This window comes from Mobula birostris, chromosome 18 (genome assembly GCF_030028105.1).
Source record: "Mobula birostris isolate sMobBir1 chromosome 18, sMobBir1.hap1, whole genome shotgun sequence".
In the NCBI taxonomy this organism is placed as follows: Eukaryota; Metazoa; Chordata; class Chondrichthyes; order Myliobatiformes; family Myliobatidae; genus Mobula; species Mobula birostris.
This window is the reverse complement of record NC_092387.1, coordinates 49,792,222-49,810,990: the sequence shown is the minus strand read 5'-3', so window position 1 is coordinate 49,810,990 and position 18,769 is coordinate 49,792,222. Positions and strand designations below refer to the sequence as shown.

Here is an 18,769-nt window from a genome sequence, read left to right as displayed (position 1 = left end):
TGGGATGAAAAATAAGACTTTGGCTTTTAAGTTTCTAGGTCGTATCCCCATATATATCAATTAGGATGTATTTTTCTAATCATCGAGAACAGTAACCTTCCACAGACTTGTTTGCTGTGTTGGTGTCCATGATTATAGCTCAGAGTATCCATTGTAGCCAAAATTCAGAAGCACGAAAAGAAATGTCAATTAAAAGTCAGTAGCAATTAAAAGTCAGTAGGTAACAGAAGTGTAGAACTCTCTTGCACAACCAGGAATAGATACTCATTTAACAATTTACTGCTGAGATTTCTGTTCACAAAAGGGTATGGATTAGGAATACAAATTAACTATGACTTCAGTGCAGATAGTGGAACAGGTGTGAGGGATTCACTGATGGTTGTGTTGCCCATAGTTTGAAAAGGGTTCTCTATTTATTGCAGTTTAAAGAACTTTAGAAAAATAGTGGTAATGAAAAGATGATCTAATGGTGCAGATTGTTGACTTTATCCCCATGTTGCTGTTTCATGAAGTTACAAATGGCTTTATTTAATCTCAAATGTGGGCATTACTGGCAAAGTGAGTTGCTCTGAGAAAGTTGGAATTAGGTAGAAGTCTAGCCATTTTGAATACAAGAATTAAAACACATTGGTACACAACTGGAATCACCTTGAGGTGGGGCCAGATAAGGTATTGGCCTTTTACAACAAAATAGTTTCTTAGTTACTTTTATTTTAAATTTTTTAATATGATGAATATCAGAACAACTTGTTTAGACAGCCTTGATCCTGCCAGATTTACAGTGGCGAGCCAGAGTTCTAATGGACATCCTACCCCCCACCCCTTTCCCCCCAACATTCCCCAGAACACTTAAACTCCACCTCACTACTTCCTGAGAAATTAAATTATTTCTCTACCAAACTTGGATTTTGCTCCTTGTATCTTTATTCACCAAGTTGAGCCACTGAAATCAAAAACTAGAAATGGGGGTGGGAGAACATGTTTTCACACACGCAGGTACACACGCACATACTGTACATCACTTTGAGTTCAAGCTGATGGTATCGGTTTACACATGGTGAGTTCCACCAGATTTAATCATCTTAATGATTCCATACATCTTCTGGCTTTAGTTTGCACCGGGGTACAATCCCTGGTAGTGGCAGTGGAGACTGTAGTAAGGACCCTTTTTAAACAGCTCCTGCCCCCCTCCCCCCCCCCCGCCCACCAGCAGCAATACTTCAGCCGATAAATACTGCCGCTAGCCTTCAGCCCAGACAATCACTTGAATTAAAAGAGTAGTAAGGATCACAGGCTGGCCCAGCTGTCAAAGTTCTGTGATTTCCAGTGGGATGTCCCTCACCCTTTCTTTCATCTTGTGCATTGGAGTAGACTTTGCAGACTCAGTCCTGGTGTTCCTGTCTGTGTAGCTCCCACTCTCTGTGTTCAGGGTCTCCAGGGACCTGACTAAGACCTTCTGGTCATCCTCTGGCAAACTGTTGAGGTCAGAAGCCAGCAAGGTGCCTGTGCTGCCATGTACCATGTGGATTCCATCAGGTCCCCTTAGCTCCACGGGATGGCGATGCTTGAACCGCAGTGTCCCACGGCTGGGGAGCTTTTCATCGTCGTCCTCCATGTCGCTGGGAATAAGCTGGAAGGGGATAGGATAGAAGAAAACAATGGCATTAATGTCTAATGTGTACTCTGAAGTAGTGGAACTGAGGAACGTATCAATTCCACACCACTGCAAATTCCACACAACAACTCCATTACCTGGGCACTGTGGCAGGTTTTTGTTCCTAACACCAAGCTGGCCATCCAAGAAATCCATGTGTTTCTGGTACACTGCCTATTGTCAGTATGGGCTGGTGTTAGGAACAGTAAGGAGTCATGAAGACTAAAAGGTGAACAAAGTAGCCACACAAAAATAGTCTTAAAATATAGAGCAAGGTTGGGGGCTCGTTATAGAACATTACAGGCCCTTTGGCCCACAATGTTATGCTGACCTTTTAATGTACTCTAGGAAGAATTTAACCCTTCTGTCCCAGATATCCCTCTATTTTTTCTTTCACCCATGTGCCCATCTAAGAATCTCTTAAATGTCCCTAATGTTTTTGCTTCCACCCCTGGCAGTGCTCCACACACCCAGCGTTCTCTGGACAAAACCTACCACTGACAGCCATCCAATCATCTTAAAATTAAGCCCCCTGGTATTTGTCACTTCTACCCTGGGAGAAAGACTCTGGCTGTCCACTCAATCTGTGCCCCTTCTTACATCTCTATCAAGTCATCTCTCATAATGAAACTGAAGTTTATAGAATTGCAAAGGAAGTTATGGTAAGTTTCTATTGAATGCGATGCAGTAATCTGTTATTTTTTTTGCCTTGCTATATTTTTCAGTAATATTAAAAAAAAAACAAACGTTGTAACTATGAGTCTGGAGGAGGGGCAGGAAACAGGCTGGGGTAGGTAACTTTCTTTGAGGTCAAGATGGCACCTGCATACAACACTCCTTAAGTCGACATCTTCTGGATAGATCATGAAACTATATATTTCACTGCTTTTATGCCCTTTATGTTTGTTTTTCATTTTGAATGTGATTCTGCAACTGTTGGAGCCTGTGATTTGCAGTTTGGAGATCATTTGGGTGTTTCAAGGCTCTGCAGTCTCTGAGGGGATTCCGGGAGACAGAGGCATTGTGCGGGAACCTTGTGGCGAGAAGGGTGCGAGCCTATGTTTGACTCCCATTTCGCCAGTGAAAGTGCCTGCCTTGCCATCTGTTTAGACCATAAGACATAGGCAATTTGGTTCAGTTTCTGGCCTTTATTCTGTTACTTTCACTCTCAGCCGTTATTTCTATAACGGCTGCCCATTCTTCACTTAGTTTACCCTTCCGGTATTTGATCCCAAACTGCCCCCACCATATCTTTGCTCAAATTAATGAAATTAGTCCTTCAGCTATTTAGTTATCTTATTGCATAATATCTTTCACTTTTTCCCTGACAATTATGCATTAAACCAGAGCTAGCTGCAGTCTGCAGTTGCATGTTCACAGTATAGCTTTTGGGTGGGAGAGTCAGAGGGAAGTGATGAAAAGTTAGTTCCTCACAGTCTCCATGATTCCCCATGTGCTTTAATGAGTCTCAGTGGATAAGCTGCACAAACCTCAGTTTCCACTCCCAGCCCTCAATAATGACAAGCCACACTTCACACTGCAAACTGGCTGGTTCCACACCAGGTGTACCTCCAGCACAGATGACTGGTCTCCATTGGTAGTAGATTTGTAAGCTAGCCGAGCCGCAAACAGTTTCTTCAGCCGTAGGTAGTCATCCAGAACAACCTTCAACAGGGAGCCCTTGAGGCAATGCACAGTAGGTAAAATACACAGATGGGAAATTGGCTACATTTTCACTACTTTTTCTACCTTGAAGATCAATGTTCTAGCTGCCATTTTTCAGCACATTTTCTCAGCTGGTCCAGGTCACACTGCAAAATTTGATAGCCTTCATCGCTGTCCACTACGTCCCTAATCTTGGTGTCATCAGCAAATTTTATGATCACGTTTACCATATTATCATCTAAATCATTAAAAAAGATGAACAACAGGCCTTGCAGCACACCACTAGTAACAGGCTTCCAGTCAGAGAGGCAACTATCTACTACCAGTCTCTGGCTTATCCAGCTAAGCTAACGTTGAATCCAATTGAACACTTTATCCTGAATGTCATGTGACATAACCTTTTGGATCAGCCTCCTATGTGCCCTTTGTCAATGGCCTTACTGAAGTTCATGTAGACAATATCCAACTTCTGTGGTAACTTATTTGAATAACTCTAAGCAACACACACAAAATGCTGGAGGAACTCAGCAGGCCAGGCAGCATCTGTGGAAATGAGAACAGGTGATGTCTTGGGCTGAGACCCTTAATCAGGGTCTCGAAGGATCTCAGCCTGAAATGTCGATTGTAGTCTTTTCCATAGATGCTGCCTGGCCTGCTGAGTTCCTCTGGCACTTTGTATGTGTTGCTTGGATTTCCAGCATCTGCAGACTCTCTCTTCTTTGTGATTGAAAAACTCTTAAGATTAGTTAGACATGACCTATCACGCACAAATTCATGTTGATTATCCCAAACCGGGCCCTGTTTATTCAAATATTTATACATCTTGTCCCTTAGAATATCTTCTAGTAATTTACTCATGACTGGCATTAGGCTCACCAGCCTATTACTTCCTGACTTATTTTAAAAACCTTTCTTGAACGATGGAACAATATTAGCTGCCCTCCAGCACCTCATCTGTGGCTAAGGACATTTTTAAGTATCTTTGCCTGAGCCTCTGCAATTCCTGCAGTAGCCTCCAACATCTTGTACATCCCTTGGGGATTTATCTACCCTAATTCACCACCAGCTCTTCCATAATCTGGATACAGTCCACGACCTCACAACTCTTTTGCTTCAGTTCCATAATCTCTGTGTCTGTCTCCCATTACAGGTTAAAAAAAAAATTAAGATCTCCCACATCTCTTTCAGCTCCATGCATCGATGACCACAGTGGTCTTCAAGAGGACCAGTTTTTTCCCCCTTACTATCCTTTTGCTCTTAATATAGCGACAGAAGCTCCTGGGATTCTCCCTTTACCTTGTCTGCCAGAGTAACTTCATGTCCTTTTTTAGCCCTACACTTTTTATACTCTTCAGACACCTCATTTGATACTAACTGCCTATACCTGATATGTGGCTTTCATTACTGTTTCAATAATCAGAATCAGGTTTAATATTACAGGCATACGTCATGAAATTTGTTGTTTTATAGCAGCAGTTCACTATAATACTTAATAAATACTATCAATTACATTAAATACGTATATGTGTATATTGGGGGAGACTAGTGCCCACGATGGAGCTGGCTGAGTTTACAACTTACTGCAGCTTTTTTCCAATCCTGTGCAGTGGCCCCTCCGTACCACGTGGTCATGCAACCATGGTACCTCTGTAGAAATTTGCTAGTGTTGTTGGTAACATGCCAATTCTCCTCAAACTCCTAATGAAAGATAACCTTTTTTGTAATTGCATCAATATATAGGGCCCCAGAATAGATCCTCAGACATGTTGACACCCAAGAACTTGAAACAGCCCACCCTTTCTACTGCCGATCCCTCAACGAGGACTGATGTGTATTACCTCAACTTCCCCTTCCTGAAGTCCACAATCGGTTCCTTGGTCTTACTGACATTGAATGCAAGGTTGTTGCTGTGACATCACTCAATGAGCAGATCTGTCTCGCTCCTGTACCATTCCTCGTCACCATCTGAAATTCTGCCAACAATAGTTGTGTCATCGGCAAATTTATAGATGGCATTTGAGCTGTGCCTATCCACACAGTTGTGGGTGTAGAGAGAGCAGAGCAGTGGGATAAGCATGCATCCTTGAAGTGCCAGTGTTGATTGTCAAACTGGAGATGGTTTTTCCAATATGCACAGATTGGTGAGGAAGTTAACGATCCAGTTGCTGAAGGAGGTACAGAGGCCCAGGTTTTGGAGCTTGTTGATTGGAACTGGGGGTAAGATTTGTGTTGAATGCTGAGCTGTAGTCAATAAACAGCAGCCTGACGTAGGTATTGCTATTGTTCAGGTGATCCAAGGCTAAGAGCCAGTGAGATTGCATCCGCTGTGGACCTATGCTGCGATAGGCAAATTGCAGCATCTGGAAGTCCTTGCTTAGGCAAGAGTGATTTTGGCCACAACCAACCTCAAAGCACTTTATCACTGTAGGTGTGAGTGTCACTGGGCAATAGTGTTTGAGGCAGCTCACCCTACTCTTTTTGGGTAATGGTATGATTGTCACCCTTCTACAGCAGTGAGAGATTGAAGATGTCAGTGAATACTACTGCCAGTTGGCTGGCACTAGTTTTCAGAGCCCTACCAGCTACCCTATCAGTGCCTGACGCCTTGTGAGAGTTTACCCTCTTAAAAAAATATTCTGACGTTGGCCTCCAAGACGGATATCACAGGGTCACTAGGTGTTGCAGGAATTCGCACAGATGTAGTTTTATTCTCCTTTTCAAAACGTGTATAAAAGTGGTTCAGCCCATCAGTAACGCATCGCTGCCATTCATGTTGTTAAGTTTGCTTTGTAGGAAATAGTGCCCTGCAAACCCTGCCAGAGCTGACGTGCATCCAATTCTGTCTCCAGCCTCAATTGGAATAGTTTTTTTGCTCTTAGGATAATCTTCTGTAGGTCGTAGCTGGACTTCTTGTACAGTTCTGGATACCATAATTATAAAATAACAAGTTCCCTAAACCTGTTATAATTTTAGCTTTTATAACATACAGTATTCCACCACCCCTTGAAGTAGTGCTGAAGATCATGACAATTTAGTGTAATATATTTTCACTGCAAACACATATAAGCCTGCAGTCAGTGGTTTTCCTCATAGTGGAACCAAGTTGTTAATGTCACATTTCTAAAGTACCAAAAAGGTTTTATCTGACCTCTAACGTGCTGACCCTTCTGCTTATAAGAATATCCTTCTAAGTAGACTAAAACAGTTTATAAACTTTTGAAATACCAGAAAAAGTACCTTAATGGGGCCTTCTCGCATGATCTGCCCGAGTTTTGCGATACTGTCGTACTCCTGTATGGCTGCACGTAGGTATCGATCATCCTCTGGTTTCATTGTGGGTGGCTCACGCCCGAATGTGCCCTATAAAGGAAGATTAGGTCATTTTCAGGTTTGACATTCTGGTAAATAATGCTTTGATTGCCAGCATCACAAATACTGCAAGCACTTACTGCTCTTGACGTCAGGATTAAATGCGAATAACATCCATGCAGAACCTCCAGCCATTATAACACCCTTCACGTACTGATGTCACTGCAGATTCACTCAGAAAATCCACAGAACACAATCAGCTCCCCTACACAGAACTCTCAAACTGAAAGTAGAATCATAGGCTCCGAGATCACCAATGCTCTCCATATTTGAGGTGGAGATTTGTTGGTTAATGTTATGGTTGAAAATAGTTGATAACTACTTCCTTGTGATCCTCAAAAAGAAAGTATCTTCTTTTGCAAAGGTCCTTTGCACTTGGCCAGCAGCTGCCAGGAATTTTAGGCTGAAAAGCAATTGGGATTCTATTCACAGGGGCCTGATTCCCAGAAATTTGCTGCTTGCTTTTTGCTAGCAGTTTTAAGGAAAAGATAAGATTCCATTAAAATCTCTTCTCCCACCCCACAAAATCCTTCTGGATAGAAAAATTTTAAATTCCCTTCCATTCTGTACAAGTGGATTGAATTTTGAGCTGAAGTTATGATTTGTCAATGATTCATATAATGTAACTACACTCAAAAAAACAAATGTCCAGATACTTGGAGACACAAGTGACTGCACGTTCTGTTTGACTCACTGAGCTTGTCCAGCTTATTGTCAAGGAACTTGGTTCATTAAGTTTGCTATGTTCTGGAGTCAGTATATCGCACAATGTGGTGTCTCTCTGCAGTGGTGCTAAGTGAACATACATGCGTCCTGGCTGGGCTGTTCCAGAGGTCCGTGATATCACTGAGATTCTCTGGCAGGTCATCTTCATGCTCAGCCTGAGCTGCTAGTTCCAGGTTCCTACAGAAGGGATCAAGCCAGACTGGGTTTGCTCTGCAATGAGACATGTAGCAGTGAGAGATCCTCATACAAGGAAAAGGACGAAATCATTCAACTGAAGCTTGGCTGATCTATGACCTTAACCCTGTCTATATCACTGAATTATAGGGGTAATAAGAATCCAGGAACACTGGAATTTGCTGCTCCATATGAAGTCACTTTAAGGGATGCTTACCCTGAAGAAGTTTAAATCTCCTCTTCGATGGGAACTCAGTAAGACCCTCTCTTACTGTTCCCCTCTGTGATCTCTGCTGCGCTCTGATTTTTCAACCTTTCCCACGCAGCTGGCTTCACATATCACATTCCAGCCAATTATCCTCTCTCTCCCCACCCCCCTCCAGCTTTTTTATTCTGGTGTCTTCCCCTTTCCTTTCCAGTCCTGAAGAAAGGTTTTGACCTGAAACGTTGACTGTTTTCTATACATGCTGCCTGATCTGCTGAGTTCCTCCAGCATTTTGTGTGTTACTTAGAAGTAATTTAGTTGGCTGGTTCCTTAAGGTTGTCATAGCCGGGGAGGTGGGGGGAGGGTATTGGTGATAAGCTTCCACTACCTATTAAATGCTCCCAGCCTTCACGTGAGGTTTAGCTACTGAGCCTGGGGAACTGTTTCTACTGACAGGAGAAGGGGCAAAGGTGGATTACTGGCACCTTAAAACCAAGATGGGGCTCATCCAGGAGAAGGAAAACTCAGATCTCAGATCTCAAACCTCCTCTATCCTTGCAGCTAATCTACCCATAGAGAAGGCTTCAAGTGTAAACCCCAAGGAAAAATCCAGAACTAGAGTCCCTAAGGCAGTCCTACTTTGGGTTCAATGCTGACTGCCATCTCCTGCGATGCCGTTGGTGCCAAACTTGGTCTTTGCCATTCCTTTGGATTCATCTGCTGCATGGAGAGGGGGAGCCTGTTACATGGGCAACAGCATGCTCTCCATATCATGCTGCATTGGGGTGCGTATCAAACATAGACAGCTAGGACAACATCCATGGTCACTCCCACCAATGGAGGATTGTCAATTTGGTTGGCCTATATTTGTGGAAGGAGTTTATAAATCTCAACCAACCCTGCATTTGGGAATCAGTGGAAAAGGGAGTACAGTGAACTGTTCATGTACAAAACACAGTGGATGCTAAAAATCAAACCAGAACACTTTGAAAGTAATCAAACAGATCAGGCGTCACCGTGGAGACAGAAAAGGAGTTAATGTTTTAGACATTGCATTAGGTTAACAACAGGAAGGCTGGGAAAAGAGGTGGCTTCCTTAAGTAAGGTGGAATTCTGTTTTAGGTGTGGTCTCACATAGCATCTAGTCGGAGAGGTTTAAAGAGCGGTCTAGAGCTTAAAAGTGTTAACTACCAGTGGTGGAGTGATTTCCTGCATCTACAATTTATTTTCTATAACAAAGACGCCATTTTAATTAGCCTCCGCAGTAACATAAAAATCGAAACCCCCTTACACAAATATTTCTCTCTCTTCTGTCATTCCTTTCACTATCCAAAACCCCACACCTCCATTTCCCATTATAATAAGCACCATTATAATTCTGGAAGATCAGACTAATGCATTCTCCATCTGGTGGTGATTCAATGCACAAGATTCCAGAACAGTTAGAACACCTCGAAGGTTGTACACAGTTATGGAGGGCAATGCAGGATTTTAAAACATGAATGGACGTTTTAAGATTAAGTTTCCAACCTCTCCCTCAAGGCCCCTCCCTTTATCACATAGTTTTATCTTTTAGTTTAGCTGCTGGTAAATCACATACTTTTATCCTTTGATTTAGCTGCTGGTAACCTAACATTTTAATCGGTGAAGTGTCACATTTTACTTAATAACACAGGGTGTCTTTGGAAGTTTTTTTCTGCTAAGGGCGGGCAGAATTACTTGGGTTAATGTCGAAGAACCTTTATCTTATACTCATCGAGTTCTGGTGGTGACAACAGGAATCTTGTGTAAAAACAGGTTAAGGTAGGGTCAACATAAGGTGAAAATTATCCAGCAGAAAAAATACAGTTGGACAATTTTAGCTTCCCATAGCTCACTGAACGTCTTATAAACCGGGACAGGGAAAAATAGAACTTCAAGTATTGTGACTTTAGACAATCTTTCCTCACTTCCGCTTAATAATCTCTGCAATGCCAACTTGTTAACTTCTCATCACTGAAGTAAACGTGGGAACCTTTCCAATTCTTCACTTGACTTACCCTTCAAATGAATACTTGTTGGTGTTTGGCATGTCCAGTATATCCATAAACCCTTGATTACCTGAATAGAAACACATGTACAGTTTCAGTATCCATTTCCCGCAAGAGCTTGCTCTGCAGATTATTGGACCATGTCCTTACCTTCCTGATTTGATACCTTCACGTTGTCAGGCACAGCGGCAATGAAGCAGAATAGAATATGACTGAGAGGAGGTGCCTTTGATGTGATAGGAGATTGAAATCATACGGATACCATTTGTAAAAGGGATTAAATAGAAGTGAAACTATGCAGAGATGTGAATGATACTGGTGATCAGGAGGACATGAATCACAGCAAGTTACGGCACAAAGGAGGACATTTTGAGGAGCTCTCCAGCTGAATCCCGTCTTTCTGCTTTTTGGTGTAGCCACAAATGTGCAGGCATAATAAACCGGGAATTCTTGTCCCACTAGTCCTTGAGGGCAATGAGTTGCAGATCCCCAGAGCATTCCAGATGAAGTAATTTCAGTGAATAGAAATTACCACAAAAATGATGGCTTTAAAACAGAAAGCGTGGATTTTCATCGAGATTCTTATGGAGGACCAGAGGAATGTAATGCTCAGTTTACTGTCTGCTGTTTCTTTAAAGCTGCAAAGTCTAATGGAAGCATGAGGTCTAGACGGTATTCAATTATTGCTTGGTCTTTGCATCTTATTTGTAGCTTCATGTCTGGTATTGATGTAAACGTATTTCTCCATCCAATGTGAAGACTAGGTCTTATTTAAGGTTGCCTGCCATTAAATCCCTACAAGAGATGAAGACATGTTGCTTATAAGAAGCAATGTGCCTGTTATGCTGCTACAAGGAAGTTCTTCCTTGTATTTTACTATATGACAATAAACTTGACATTGAGAGAAAAGGAATTTGAATTTGTTCTCTGCTTTTGGAACACCACTTTACAGTAAGTAGAATGTTGTCACTGTAGGAAGGTATGCACAGAGCAAAGTCCCAATGACACTACTATATGAGGCCATTCTGGTGAGAAACATTAACCAATCTACTGGGAAAGCTCCTAGTGTTCAGTAAACAGAGCATTTGATCTTTTGCATCTGAGAGAGAAACTATTAGGTTATTGAATGAACAACCAATGCAAAGGCCATGAGTCTGATCGTGCAGCACTCCATTAGAAAACCACTTTAGGGTTAAACTGGTTTACATGCTCAATCCATAATGGAACATGAACCCTCAACTTTCTGACTTTGGAACTGGAATTGGCTAAGCTGATCTATTATAATGTGTTTTTGAATACTTACCTTGTGCATTACTTACCAGTGGAACCTGCTACAATGGCTTTCAACTTCCTTTTGTGCCTGTTGGCAATGAACAGAAAGATACATTCACTACTTGGACCTGGGTGCATATTTTTGTTGAAACATTTTGAAGGCACAACATATACTCAGTGGCCACTTTGTGATGTTTGTGGTCTTCTGCTGCTGTAGCCCAACCACTTCAAGGTTTGACGTACTGTGTGTTCAGAGATGCTCTTCTGCAAACCAGTATAATAACGTGTGGTTATCTGAGTTATTGTCACCTTACTGTCAGCTTGAACCAGTCTGGCCATTCTCTGATCTCTCTCATTAACAAGGCATTTTCTCCCACAGAACCACTGCTCACTGTATGTTTTTTTTTTGTTTCAGACTGTTGTGCATGAAAATCCCAGGAGATCAGCAGGTTCTGAGATACTCAAACCATCCCATCTGGCATGGTCAAAGTCACTTAGATCACATTTCTTCCCCATTCTGATGTTTGTTCTGAACAACAACTGATACTCTTGACCATGTCTGGATGCATTTAGTTGCTGCCATATAATTGGCTGATTAACGAGCAGGTGTACAGCTGTACCTAATGAAGTGACCACTGAGTGTATACCAGGGAGATCCAAGGAGGTGCTGGCCCCAAATGCTATATATCCCTGCCAGGCTGATTGTGATTTCAAATTCTTCCCCCCTCTATCTATTCTGCAACACAAGATCTGAGGACTAGCAGAACTTAGAACAGGAGATTCATTATGTAAAGTTGAAGTAAATTTATTATCAAAGGACGTATACTATCTTGAGATTAATTTTCTTTAGGGCATTTGCAGGAAAATAAAATACAATAGAATCTATGAAAAACTATACATGAACAAAGTCTGACAACCTATGTGCAAATAAAAAATAATACCGAGAACATAAGTTGTAGAAAGTGAGTCTGTAAGTGTAGAGGAATAGCTGGCAGCATCAAGATGCTTTATGTCTTTTAAGTTACAAAGCTAGATGGCAGTGTGGGCTGTGAAGACACTTCAAGGAGGCAGAGTAAATGATGGTTAACAAAGGACGAAATCATCCACTTGATGGAAAAAGTAGGTAGGCGGAACATTTTAAAATAATGCAATATTGAAAGCTCATGTTCAGGACTAGAATGGATGTACTGTAAATCAATATACAGGTACAGCAACAAAACTAGGAAGCCAAACAGTATGGTGGCCCTCATTGCCAGAGGATTAGAGTACATGAGAAGAGATGTCCTGCTCCAATTATGCAGAGCCTTGGTAAGACTACATCTGGAACATTACTCTCTTGTGTTTAGAAGAATGAGAGGTCGTCACATTGAAACACACAAATTTTTATAGGGCATCGCACACAAAATGCTGGGGGAACTCAGCAATCAGGCAGAATCTATGGAAATAAAAAAGAACAGATGATGTTTCTGACCAAGACCCTTCATCAGGATTGGAAAGGAAGGAGGAAATGCCAGAATAAGGTGGTTGGGGGGAGGGGATGGAGGAGAAGCTCGAAAGTAATAAACGGAGCCAGGTGGGTAGGGGAGGGGGGAATGAAGTAAGAAGCTAGGTGGTGATAAGTGGAAAAGGCAAAGGCTGGAGAAGAAGGAATCTGATAGGAGAGAAGTGTGGATCATGGGAGAAGGGGAACCAGGGGAGGTGACAGGCAGGTGAAGAGAAGATATAAAAGGCCAAAGTGGGGAAATGAAGAAGAGGAAAGGGGGAGGGTGAAAAAAATACCAGAAGTTGGAGAAATCGATGTTCATGCCATTAGGTTGGAGGCTACCTTTTTTTTTAATGGGACTTGACTGTGGAGCTAAGAAATTGATTTTGCCCTAGATGAGGTGTCAAAACCAGGAGTCTCAGTCTCAAGAATAAGGGATTATCTAATAAAGACTGCAGTTAAGAGAGATTTCTTCTCCCAGATGTTAGTGCACCTTTGGACTTCTCTATCAAAGAAGACTGTAGAGGTTGAGTTGCTGATTGTTTTTAGATGGATAGATTTTGAAATACTACAGTCAAGTGAAATCAAGGCTTATGGGATTAATGCAGGGAGGTGGCACTGAACAAAAGTCAACCATGATCTAATTGAATGACAGAGTCAGTGTGAGGAGCTGGTCCCATTCCTTGCTGCTGTTGGTTTGTTGTTGTTGCCTGTGTTCTCTTGAACAATGTGGGCATGTTACCTTGCTGCTGGAACTTGTGACACTTGTGGGGTGCCCCCAGCTCATCCTGAGGCATGTTGGTTGTAAATGCTGTATGTTTCACTGTATGTTTCAATATACAGTACATCTGATAAATTTGAGTAAGAATCCTTACACTTTAATACACAACTCTGCAGTGAGATTGTGATCTGCCTGCTCTCCTTGCTTTACACTTATGACTGTGACTAAGCACAGCTCGGATACCATATTCAAGTTTGCTGATGACACAACTGTTGTGGGCTGAATCAAAGGTGATGATGAATCAGTATATCGGAGAGAGAATGAAAATCTGGCTGAGTGGTGTCGTCATAATAACCTCTCACTCAATGTCAGCAAGACCAAGCAACTGATCATAGACTTCAGGAGAGGGAAACCAGAGGTCCATGAGCCAGTCCTCATCAGAGGGTCAGAGGTGGAGAGGATTAGCAACCTTAAACTCCTGGATGTTACTATTTCAAAGGCTCTGTCTTGGGCCCAGCATGTAAGTGTAATTGCGAAGAAAGCATGGCAGGCCCTCTAATTCCTTAGGAGTTTGAGGAGATTCAGCATGACATCTAAAACTTTGACAATTTTCTATAGACGTGTAGTGGACAGTATATTGACTGGCTGTATCACAGCCTGGTATGGAAACACCAATGCCTTCGAACGGACAGTCCTTCAAAAAGCAGTGGATTCGGCCCAATACATCACAGGTAAATCCCTCCCAACCATTGAACACATCTACATGAAACACTGTTGCAGGAAAGTAGCTTCCATCATCATGGATCACCACCACCCCAGGTCATGTTCTCTTCTTGCTGCTGCCCTCAGGTAGAAAGTACAAGAGCCTCAGGACTCACCACCAGGTTCAAGAACAGTTACTACCCTTCAACCATCAGGCTTCTGAATAAAAGGCGATAACTACACTCAACTTTGAAATCATTAAGTTGTGCCCACAACCAATGATCTCACTTTTAATAACTCTTTTTCTCATTATCTCATGGTTTTGTTATTTATCACTATTTATTTATATTTTCATTTGCACAATCTGTTGTCTTCTGTTGATCCTGTTATAGTTACTGGGTATGCCCATAAGAAAATGAATCTAAGGGTTATATATGGTGACGTATATTTGATAATAAAATTTACTTTGAACTTTAAACAAGGGGTATAGGCATGAAAAGCCTATATAAATTCCACAAGTGGCAGAACTCTGTAGAAATGCATCAAGTATGTACTACTTCTTTCAGTGCACTTAATTGAATATTACCTTTGAGATCTTATTCAATATAAACCAGGGTACTTACACAGTTCTGTAATACCAGTTCATGAAGATGAACAGCATAGTAGCCAAGAACAGCAACACTGCAAGAATAATTATTGCCATCTGCAAAAGAAAAGGATTGCATAGAACTTCAAAAGCCCCAGCCAATGTACTGTTTTTGGAAACTACCTCACTTTTATAATGCATAGTCAGCATGGCTTCGTCCAAGACAGGTCGTGCCTTACAAGCCAGATTGAATTTTTTGAGGATGTGACTAAACACATTGATGAAGGTAGAGCCATAGATGTAGTGTATATGGATTTTAGCAAGGCATTTGATAAGGTACCCCATGCAAGGCTTATTGAGAAAGTAAGGAGGCATGGGATCCAAGGGGACATTGCTCTGTGGATCCAGAACTGGCTTGTCCACAGAAAGCAAAGAGTGGTTGTAGAAGGGTCATATTCTGCATGGAGGCCGGTGACCAGTGGTGTGCCTCAGGGATCTGTTCTGGGACCCCTACTCTTTGTGATTTTTATAAATGACCTGGATGAGGAAGTGGAGAGATGGGTTCGTAAATTTGCCGGATGACACAAAGATTGGGGGTGTTGTGGATAGTGTGGAGGGCTGTCAGAGGTTACAATGAGACATTGATAGGATGCAAAACCCAGATAAGTGTGAGGTGCTTCATTTTGGTAGGTCAAATATGATGGCAGAATATAGTATTAATGGTAAGATTCTTGGCTGTGTGGAGGATCAGAGGGATCTTGGGGTCCGAGTCCATAGGACACTCAAAGCTGCTGTGTAGGTTGACTCTGTGGTTAAGAAGGCATACAGTGCATTGGCCTTCATCAATCGTGGGATGGAGTTTATGAGCTAAGAGGTAATGTTGCAGCTATATAGGATCCTGGTCAGACCCCACTTGGAGTACTATGCTCAATTCTGGTTGCCTCACAATAGGAAGGACATGAAAACCATAGAAAGGGTGCAAAGGGGATTTACAAGGATGTTGCCTGGATTGGGGAGCATGCCTTGTGAGAATAAGTTGAATGAACTTGGCCTTTTCTCCTTGGAGCGACGGAGGTGTTCAGGATAATGAGAGGCATTGATCGTGAGGATAGTCAGAGGCTTTTCTCCAGGGCTGAGATGGCTAGCACGAGAGGGCATAGTTTTAAGGTGCTTGGAAGTAGGTACAGAGGAGATGTCAGGGGTAAGTTTTTTACGCAGAGAGTGGTGAGTGTGTGGAATAGGCTGCCAGCGGCGGTGGTGGAGTCAGAAACGATAGGGCCTTTTAAGGGACTCCTGGATGGCTACATGGAGCACTGAAAAATAGAGGGCTATGGGTAAAGCCTAGGTAGTTCTAAGGTAGGGACAGCTTTGTGGGCCGAAGGGCCTGTATTGTGCTGTAGGTTTTCTATGTTTCCATGTTTCTATAATGCATTAATACAATAATCATTTGACTCACTGTAGACAAGTGATTGCTAGGATCTGTCAGCAATTTCATCACTATTGTCTTAAGTGACTTTCAGGACAGCAAAAGACTCAGTTAATTTTCATTAGCAAGATTTATGTTTTTAGCTGTCTTCATTTCCTCATCAAGTTTGCAGATTTCATTAGCTTTGGAGATGTTGGTAGTAAAGGAGGTTACCACAGATTACAGTTAGAGAAGTGGGCCGAGGAGTGGCTGCTGAGTACAAACGCAAAGTTTATTGAAAGTGGTGTCACAGATGGATGGGTGGTGAGAAAGGCCATAAGCAGGGCATTGAGTATCAGGATTTGGGACATTAAGTTGCTAGTTTTACAAGTCAATGATGAGGCCACACTCGGGAGTACTATGTACAGTTTTCATCACCCTGTTATAGGAAAGATGTGGCTAAACTGTAAGGAGTGCAGAAAAGTGAGGACTGGAGTGCCTGAGAAGTCAGCCAGGCTTGGTCTTTCGTCCTTGTAACATGGGAGAATCAGGGGTGACCTTATAGAAACATTTACAATTATGAAGGGCATAGATGAGGGAAATTCAAAACTAGAGGGCATAGCGTTAGGGTGAGGGGGTTAAGATTTAAAAGGGAATTAAGGGGCAATCCTTTCACACAGACAGTGGTGGAGTATATGGAATGAGCTGCCTGAAGAGTGATTGAGGCAGATACAATTGTATTATTTATGAATCACTAGGATGGGCACCCGGAGGGACAGGGCTTGAAGGGATATGGGCTGAACACAGGAAATTGGGATGAGCTGGGTGGGTGCCATGATCGACAAGGACTGATTGGGCTGAAGGTCCTGTATATATGCTGTGTCGCTCTTCGACTAGTGAGTAAAATTGAGAGATTTTAAATTTAGATATTTTCTGCCAGAGGATGAAGATAGCAGTTTGCTGAAACTTTCCAATTGTCAAAACTGGACAGAAAATTGCTGGAAGCTAGAATACCATTTGTGGCCTTCTCGATCCCTGTCATTTGAGTCTCATGAGAATGGTTATTACGTAATTCAATGTAATAAAGTGACTGGCAATACGATAGGGTCTTTTAAGAGACTTTTGGAAAGGTACATGGAGCTTAGAAAAATAGAGGGCTATGAGTAACCCTATAATTTCTAAGGTAGGGGCATGTTTGGCACAACTTTGTGGACCAAAGAGCCTGTATTATGCTGTAGGTTTTCTGTGTTTCTATGGACACAAAGGCACTGGATGTCATAATGCTATAAAAATGTAGTACTGAAATGCAACACTTTGATGTCTATGCTTCATCTTTCAGTTTCAGCTCAAATTTTTGTTTCTTTCTCCACTTAGCCTGCTCTTAAATTCATCCATGATTAACTAATTCAAATGTGGCTGTAAAAGCTAAGAGCATCAGAAATACTGGAGAGGTAGGCACCTTGACCATAATTAATCTGCTTTTGGTTCCAACTAAAGTTTCCTGCTTCATCCCCATAATGCATGATTCGTTTATCACATAAAAGCAGAATCTCTGCCTTTAATGCCTCAGCATTCACATCTTCATGGCGTACAGATTCCAAATATTCATAACTCTGAGAAATAAAAGCCATTCTTTATCTCTATCTCAAAAAGGGTGATTCATTAATGCTGAGACTATTTTCACTGCCCTCATAACAGAACAGAGAATATGGACCAGTACGGTGCTGGCCAGACCATTCAGCCCAGAATGCTGTGCTGCACTGAATGCCACCCTCCTCTGTATCATCCATATCCATTCATTCCTTTCATTTTCATGTGAATATGTAAAAGTCTCAAACTCCACCGAACTGTCTGCCTCTACAACTAACCTGGTAACCCAACAGCCGTGTACCTCTAACATTTTCTGTTCTTATTACAGACGTCCATATTTGTCATTGTGAGATCACGCTAATAATTTGTTATTCAGCTGAGTCTCTTGGAATAAAAGATCAACACTGCCGGCTGCATTAACCAGGGAGAAAACTCAAGGCATATTAAAAACAAGTTTGTTTTTAATATTTAATAAATATAGGAAGTCCCCATAAGAGATGACCAATAATTATCCACTTGATTTAAGGGCCATTTTCCTTCCCCAGTGATAAGCAGATGGACATGAGAGGCAACCAATGTTGGAGGAGGAGGAGCGCATGTGATGAAATTTCCAGGAATACTTCCAGTATCAGCTGCACCATCTGTGGCAGCACAAGTGCAGGTTAATCAGACCCACAGAATTGCCAGCAGGGCTTATTTGTTTGCTGAGTGGCTCTGACACCAAACATGATGTCTGCTAGTGTGCTTCTGATCTGTAATCAATGCAGTCTCTCTGCTTGTTCTATATCTAGTACCCAATCTGAATTTCCAGCTTGCATCTGAGGGTGAGGAGAGTGAAGGTAACATCCAAATAAACTTTCTCAGTAACTGAGCTGCTTCCACTCTGGTTTGTTGGGTTCTGTGGTAAGGCAAATGTGGGACACACAGATGGGTAACACATACAAAATACTGGAGGAACTCAGCAAGCCAAACACCATCTACAGAGGGGAATGAACAGTCGACATTTTGGGACAAGACCCTTAATCAGGACAGAATGGAAGGGTACAACAGCCAAGGAGTATAAGCTGGCAGGTGATAGGTGAGGGGAAACGTAGATGGGTGGATGAAGTGAGTAGCTGGGAGGTACTAGGTGGAAGATGTAAAGGCTGAAAAAGGAATCTGATAAAAGATGACAGTGGCTATGGAAG

General features: G+C 42.1%; 1 protein-coding gene across 6 annotated transcripts in view; it reads right to left on the bottom strand.

Moving 5' to 3' along the window:
- Positions 1 to 832: 832 nt before the first annotated feature.
- Positions 833 to 18,769, bottom strand: part of cdh23 (cadherin-related 23) — a 1,156,658-nt gene continuing 1,138,721 nt past the window's right edge. For 2 of the 6 annotated variants that reach the window (XM_072282607.1, XM_072282608.1), the window contains exons 62-68: positions 14,625 to 14,704; positions 11,143 to 11,183; positions 9,833 to 9,893; positions 7,495 to 7,624; positions 6,557 to 6,679; positions 3,224 to 3,334; positions 833 to 1,630 (exon numbers count right to left, since the gene is read on the bottom strand). In XM_072282607.1, coding sequence (XP_072138708.1) covers positions 1,307 to 1,630; positions 3,224 to 3,334; positions 6,557 to 6,679; positions 7,495 to 7,624; positions 9,833 to 9,893; positions 11,143 to 11,183; positions 14,625 to 14,704 — 870 coding nt within the window. In that variant the 3' untranslated portion in view covers positions 833 to 1,306. Of the gene's footprint in view, positions 1,631 to 3,223; positions 3,335 to 4,900; positions 5,018 to 6,556; positions 6,680 to 7,494; positions 7,625 to 9,832; positions 9,894 to 11,142; positions 11,184 to 14,624; positions 14,705 to 18,769 lie in introns of all 6 variants that reach the window. The other 4 variants (XM_072282609.1, XM_072282618.1, XM_072282605.1 and 1 more) reach the window with 3 other exon arrangements.